The 8,060-nt window shown below is 35.3% G+C and overlaps 1 protein-coding gene across 1 annotated transcript in view; it reads right to left on the bottom strand.

Moving 5' to 3' along the window:
- Positions 1-475: 475 nt before the first annotated feature.
- LOC128858109 (T-lymphocyte activation antigen CD86) overlaps positions 476-8,060 on the bottom strand; it is a 261,339-nt gene continuing 253,754 nt past the window's right edge. Inside the window, exon 6 of the mRNA XM_054094096.1 lies at positions 476-2,042. Coding sequence (XP_053950071.1) covers positions 1,636-2,042 — 407 coding nt within the window. The 3' untranslated portion in view covers positions 476-1,635. The remainder of the gene's footprint in view (positions 2,043-8,060) is intronic.

Here is an 8,060-nt window from a genome sequence, read left to right as displayed (position 1 = left end):
AATGGTCGGAATTACCAATAGCATTTTCTCCGCGTTGGTGACGAGAGTTCATTCATAAACCATAATAGGGCTGATTATACTTTTACAACAAAAAATTAATAAACATAATAACTGTAGTTTTTGTAACAATTGATGCTTGAAGAAATTTCTGTAATTATTTATATAATTTGTTTCACCAGCTCTTCAAATATCATTCTTTAACTATTTACAAGACTAAATTCTTTAAAAAATGTATTTATAATAAAATTTTAATAAAAATGTTTATATAACGTTCTTATGTCTAGAAGTTCCTCTTTTCGTTTTGCTTAAACTTTTTTAAGGTTTTGTGTGTGTTTTTTTTTTTTAATTTTTTTTTTTTTGTTTTTCTTTTTGAAATTTACTCGATCATTTCCTCATAGTTTTTATTGCAAATTTAAACAATTAATATTTTTTATTGGTTTTTTATTTTATTATTTTATTTAATTTTTTTTCTGACTAGTTCGAACTACATATGTAAGTATTCTAGTTAAATGCCTTTGAATTAGATGTACATTGAGAAGTATTCCATAGGTGTATTTCACTATCTAAAGAGATTGAAGTATACATATCTATATAATTTTGAACTTGTTTTTATGTTTTCTTGCAATTTTTCCATATAATATTGACATGTGAAGTTTTACTTTTAAAGGTGGAGAGTGAGTGATTTGAGTGTGAGAATGTTGGAGAAATGCGGAGGTGATAAGTATTGCATTGCATTGTGTTTTCGAAAACAAATGTAATCCAATTTAATTTTTTTTGCAATATAAAAAAGCGTAGGATTATTAGTGGCGTGGGTAGAGTGTAGATTAAAATTTGCTTTGTAAAAAATGCAGCTCGTAAAAGCATGCATTTAAGCAGCCAAAAAGGTATTAGAAGGTTGAAAATTTTCACACTTCAGAAAGTTGGCTAATTTTAAGTTTAAAATGGTTGTTGATACTTTCGGCGTCAAGTGTTTGTGGCTGCAGAATTTGAAATTTGTTCTACTTTTAGTTCTGCGCATTTTGTTTTTAATGAGTGTAAATTACACATCTTTTTTTTAGTGCTTTGCAAATATTTCTTATGGGTCAATAAAGTCAATGGCTTGCCAATTTTCTTTTGCAGCAGTTGCTCTGAGACATTTGTCACCATACAAGCGTTGCCAACGTTTTTTTACCTTACTGCACATATTAATTTACTTAATTTTTGTTTTTTCTCTCTTTTGTTTTGCTAAGCATTCATTAATTTAACCCTTATTTTTATTTTTATACATAAATACAATATAAATACATTTGCCTTTTTTTGTGTTTTCTTTTGTTTTTTTTTTACAAAAAAAAATCTTTCTTACATTACTAGTGATAATAACTGACTGCTGCTGCTGGTGCGTTTGTTGTTCTTGTCTTTAACTTAACATTCATGTTATAAATATGTACTCTCATAATCACATACACCTACACGTATACTTGCACACAAACTTTACACACATAGTTCATAGTTTTATATTTTCTCATTATTTAATATTCCAGTTAAAGCGCCTATAAAAGTACTTTACTATTTTGTTCGTTTATTAGGATTGGAGGGGAACTTAATTTACATCAACTCGAGTACCATTTTACTCACTCTGCTAGCGCCATTTGATGGCTATGTTGTTGGTCTTAATATGTTGGTCTCCCAACGTCTTTGTTCATTCGGCAGTGCCAGCAATAGTTTCTCTTGTACATGATGACTTTTATGGCCCTCCCTCTCATACGCTTCACGTTCTACCCCTTCTTCTGAAAGCACCGTAGTAAATGACTCTGTTCGTTGGCAGACCACGAATTTTGCACTCCATTGACTGCTCTGCCACCACTTCCATCGAATGCGTTGCCGCAGCTTGTGCTGTTGTGGTCGCTGTTGTTGTTGTTGTTGTAGTTTCCGTTTTCGCGATGACTGTGGGTGCTCTTGCAATAGCAATACTGCTAGGAATACTAAAAATAATAGGAATGTAGCGGGCGGTGGTTGGACTTGTGATGTGGCGTGTCCATGATGCATTGCAGCTGGATGTTCACCTAAGGGAAAAGTTCACAAAGAGTTTGAAAGTAATGATGATTTTATGAAATATTTCTAATAGTTCATAGATGTTAGTAAAGAAAAATATGGGGCTTATTTATTAGTAATATAAGGAAATTAATAATTATTAGAAAGACCTGTCGCAAAATTCTGAATCGCAATACCTGCTAGCGATAAAATGTTAGGTTTATGACATACAGAGCTGTGCGCAATCAAATAGCCACATTTGGGATTGAAATGGGAATGAAATTATGAATCCGCACATCCAAGTTTTCAATAAAAGTATGAAAAAAGAAGATGTGAAATAAATAATTGTAAAACTGAATGAGTATTTAACGCGAGTGCAGCTTTTGCTGCATGCTGACTCAGTCATTTAGTTCCAATCATTCGTTGTAAATAATTTAAAGACATTCAAAAATTGTACAAAAATATGCAGAGTTTCATAAAACCTACACAAAACTGAATTTCATCAATCAATACAGGACACAATGTCTTAATTTATACACAAAGTCTTAGTAGTACAAAGTATTATTTATACAGAATGTTTGCATTCACCCAAAGTCACATTCATGCACCATTGGGAATATTTTTGTGGCATACACTTTTTTCTGTTGAATGCTTTTCTGTCATTCAGTCAGACCCTATAAGTTTTTGCAATGAAATTTTGCGATCTTTTCAATAAGTGGCTTTCATATTTACAATTAAATAATGAAATTCTAGAAAAAAATTATACACATCTGTATGTATAGGCGACTTAAATTTCCATTGCTTGATTTATTTCACAGCTCTGACACTCACTTTATATGCAAAAATGTTTTAAAGAAACTATATATTAGAGTAACTGCGGGTATTGTGGTATAGGCGGGTAATGTGGTATACCAGCTTTATTCGAAAACTAAAGTCGTGGAAATAACGGGACCAAGTTAGATATTTCGGCATTCTAAGAATCTTAAGAAAGCGTGATTTGATTTGTATTTTGCAAGGCATACAGTGAGTCAGTTGTAAAAAAATCGCGTGGTCGTGTGGTTGGCATTTTTTTGTGCTCAGTGGAAAATTTCTGGCAAATTAAAATCCTGTGCTTTAAACTGCATTTATTCATCGGGAAGTAATAAGTGAGTTTAATACTAGTGAAGCATATAAGCAATATTTTTGTATATTTGATCGTTATTTAATTATGCAAAATTAATTTGTTCAAACTCTAATGCGGCTATTGTGGTATAGGTAAAGGCGGCTAAAGTGGTATAGTGTACCATATTACCCTCTCGATCAAAAAAATGCCGAAGAAAGGTGAAATACGAAAATGTTAAGCAGAGGATATGAAAAAAGCTATCAAAGCGGTTAGAAAAGGTGAAATGGGTATTCTCTGGGCTTCCAAGACATTTAGTGTCCCCCATACCACTCTGCAGCGCATGTCAAGAAGCGAGAAATCCATCGAGGAGCTGTTGACAACTAAACTTGGCCGGGCTCCGATTTTAACAGCGGAAATTGAAAATGACTTAGTTAAATATTTACTAGAAATGGAGTCAAGGTACTGGGGACTAACACGCGCGGACGTGCGGTCATTGTGTTATCAAATTGCCACAAAAAACAACATTCCCAATAAGTTCTCCGTTATTAAAGAGTGCGCTGGCAAGGATTGGCTAAAAGGATTTTGTAACCGACACCGAAATGTTCTGAGTTTTCGAAAGACAACTGGAACAAGCGTTGACCGTGCACGTGGTTTTTCTCAAGAAAATGTTGATATATTTTTCAAATTGCTGGAAGAAGAAAACGCAAAACATAATTTTCCACCTACTCGTATCTGGAACGTTGACGAAACCGGAATATCAGTAGTTCCTTCGCAGCAGGCACAAATAATCGCTCAGAAAGGAAGAAACAGATTGGAACAATGACTTCAGCTGAGCGAGGATCTCTTGTTACAGTCATCACTTGCATGAGCGCAGGAGGTGGTTTCGTACCACCATTTTTCATCTTTCCACGAAAAAACCATAACTCTCTTCTAATGAAAGACGCTCCCCCTGGCTCAAACTCGGCGTGCCATTTGTCTGGATGGGTTCAGATTCCCATCTTCACGAAATGGTTCAGGCATTTTTTAAGCGTAACGAAATCATCTCCGTCTGAACCTCTGCTTCTTATATTAGATGGGCATTATAGCCACACACGCAATATAGAAGTTATTGATCTAGCTCGCGAACACAATGTGACTATACTTTCTTTGCCACCCCATTCAACACACAAATTTCAACCGTTGGATAAGGCTTTTATGGGACCTTTTAAGAAGTACTATAATGACGAAATAAGACGATTTATGCGTGAACAGGGCAGAAAAGTTACACATTTTGATATCGCAGGACTATTTACTAAGGCTTATTTGAGGGTTCAAACTGGACAAATCGCAATAAATGATATTTTCACAGATGCAGATTTTATAGCTGGGAACTCATCATCATCAGGTACAATTCAGTTGTAAATATAAAAAATCTTGCTAGATATATTGTCTTCTCAGAGGATCCAGTTGAAACTATAAATTCAACGACAGAAGAAACCCCAAGGGCATAAACCATGGAAATTGAAACCCGAAATTCGTAAGTTTCGCAATAAAATCTATGGAAATTTTAGGAACGCTATTTAATTTGTTTATAGAAGCAAGCACAAGCCGAGGACTCGTTACTCCCTGGGAAATATCTCCACCACCAAAGCTACGAGATCCTCCACCTAATCGGAAAGGCCGGAAAACAAAGGCAACTGTTTTAACAACTTCGCCTTATAAGTGTAATTTGTTACAGAGCATTGAAAGCATTAACAGAAAACGCAATGCTCCGGTTAATCCATCCCCAAAACCCTCTAATAAAAAAAATATTTCTACCAAATCGTTTGTTGACTCGCATTCAAGTGACAGTGAAGAGGAGTTTCCAGATGTTCCATCAACAAAAGAATCCTCTTGCAACTACTGTGGCAAAATTTATGGGCAGGATATAATAATGAAGCCTTGGACCTCTTGTCTGCAATGCGAACAAATTTGGGCCCACGAAAAGTGTATTCCCAATCGAAGTGCTATTTTTCTTTGCGATTCTTTTAAGTAATACTCTTACAAGTGTTATGAATTTTATTGTTGCGTATTTTGTCAATTGAAGCTTAAAATATTTTTATTCAATATGTTTTAATTCAGTTCATAATCCTTTTTTAAATGGTTCGCAATAAAATTTTAGTTATCAATCAAAAGTAACTTACTTATTATTAAAGGCATCATATGCGGGTAATGTGGTATACTATACCACATTACCAGAATAAGGTATACCACATTACCCGCCAATTTCTTCAAGGGCTTGTTTCCGTCTTTTGCAGTACTTTCTTAAATATTTCTGAAACTCGCGGCTCTAAGGCTTTTGAAGCTAGGTTTATTTGAACTTAATAACGGTAGCATATTATTGATAAATTTTCATTCAAATCAAATAAAATTTAACGATTTTCTAGACGAAAATAAAATGGGTATACCACAATACCCGCAGTTACTGTAATCTATACTGGTTTAACCATCCACCCCATCCGTTTGTGCGTTCCAGCATGCACTTGGTAGCTTCAGTAAAAACTAAGATATTTCGAAAAAAAAACTTGAGAAGCATTTTACTTTTAGCCTAGGCTAAGTTGGCACCGAAGATCGGCCAATAATTTCACCCACTTTTCATGTAACGATATCGTTCAAAATGCAAATCAGGCTTTGTTTCAATGACTATTGAAAACAATTATCTAAAATTTTAGTGATTGGTGTTTATAGTTTTTCAAAAATAAAACAATCGGTTTTTGAAATAGTTCCTTCAGGCCTCAAAAGTAATATGCCCAAAAAGAAATTCTAAGTACTTGATTTGTAAGTTTTCATGCATCACCGCCCGGTGCGCAGCGGGTTTCTTTAAAAATAATTTCATTAATCGTATACATAACTCAAGTAACTTTCAGTCGATTCATTATATGGGTTTTTAAATATAAATTCAAAAATATATTATCTATAGCAAAACGTAGGATTACTTGTAATATAATTAATTTTTCCGACTCTTCTCGATTTTTTTTTTACTTTATTCCATAAAAGTTCCCCAGTTTGATTATTTTACGGAATAAGGAAGGAAAAAGAAAGCATTTTCCCCCACTTCTAGAACTTTGATTGATTACAGATTCGAATTACTCTTAGAGAACATTGATAAAAGTGCCGGATTTCATTACAAACTATAAGAAATTCTCTGTGAAAATTTTTGAGGTAGATTTTTTATATCTTCATACAACTTGGTATTGCATTTTGAGCAAGCCTTGCGGCGTCTTCAGATTGAATATAGATAAATATGGCTGTCAAATTTTACAAGATAATGCACCGCTTCATCGATCAATAGTTGGGAGTGAATTTCTGACAAAAAGTCAAATTGTTTCGTTGCTCAATGGATCGAATTCACTTGATTTATAGTAGCACCTTGTGACTTTTGTTTCTTCCCTAAACTGCATTTGGTGAGGAAACGAAAGTATCGTGAGCTCTGTATCATCAAGCTATTAACACCGCTGCGAGCACCAACTTAAGCAGAATTCGTAAAAAGAGCATAGACAGCTCGTTGAATGACTCGAGAAATCGTGAAAAAATTGTATATTGAAATAGAAGACCAACATCGGCACTCATGTGGAGCGTTTTGGAATTTCGTAGAATCTCTATTGCAGAAGCTGTGGGGATCCTGCAGAGAAAGAGACTGTTGAACACTTTCTCTGCAAATGTCCGGCTCTGGCGGCTAGGCGCTTGAAATTCCTTAGTGTGCCCTTTGCGGATGGCTTGAGGAAATTCTCCAGCCCTCTTTTTCTCTCCTCCACTACACAGTACTGGATGGCTGTAGACGGTTTTCTTTTCCCTAAATTTTTTCGCAGGTGGTGGTCCACATTATGGTATCAAAACGGTACGTAAGTGCTACTTGAAGTGTTCCAGTGGTACTCTTGCCATCTAACCTACCTACCTAGAAGACCAACATAATGATTGATAAAAAGTATTTTCTGCAAAATATCCGCCAGCTTTTTCTATTTGTAAAAATGTAGCTTTCTTTGCAATTGAGGCTATCCTACAAGAAACTAAAATGTATAGGCATAATTTTTATATTCCTGCCCATATTCGCTGCGTATATAAATTTGGTTCCTCCAGACTCGAACACTACTTCGCTTGCCCTTTTTTTCTAATTTCTTATCTCCCTTAAATAGAAAAGCATTAGCTAATCAAGCATTAGCTTTGGCTCCACTCGTAGTGCGCTTTATTTCTAATCAAATTCCTGTCTCACATTTGCGGCATTCGTACTAACCGCAGTGAAATTTCTGCGCAGCGTAAAAACAAAACTTCACAGCCAACCGTTCCTTTGAGACATTCTTTTACTCAATTTAATTTACTATTGGCTAATTAATCGACTTTTATGCAAGTCAGGTTTGTTAGACAGCTTGGCAGTCATTGAGTTGACCTCAATGTAGGAAGGGAGAATGAAGCGTGTCATTTCACTGGAATTACATGACCATTTAGACGATTTATGCATGACTTTTCTGAAGTGATTTTAGTGCTCACGGTTATAGAGAGTATGTGTTTGTGTGGGCATAACATAAATGCATCGGTGCGAGAGTAGCATACATGAGTATAACTTTCATGCGCTCCTTCTCCAAACGTCTTCACCCATTTACTCTCACTCTAAGAGCAATCGTTTCCCCAATTCATCTGGCGCGTAAAAGTGACGCAGTGCGCTATTTGCACGAATAGCCGCCACCCGATGTGTTTGTGTGTTCGTATGCGCGTTTGTATGCGATGTAGGTTGTGCTGTGAAAGCGGTAATGCGAGTATACAACAAGTTGGTGTGTACTCCCCTAATAATAATATCCCCTTACCATTTAGAGTGCTGAAACTAATTCGGAAATGTTAAGCGCTTAATGGGCCGAAGGAGGGGCTGAACAATTATATTGTTAGCGATGCTTAAGTACACACTTGCACTTATTTATATACATACATACATAAGCTC

Source organism: Anastrepha ludens, chromosome 3, assembly GCF_028408465.1.
Source record: "Anastrepha ludens isolate Willacy chromosome 3, idAnaLude1.1, whole genome shotgun sequence".
Lineage (NCBI taxonomy): Eukaryota > Metazoa > Arthropoda > Insecta > Diptera > Tephritidae > Anastrepha > Anastrepha ludens.
This window is presented reverse-complemented; position numbering and strand designations above follow the sequence as displayed.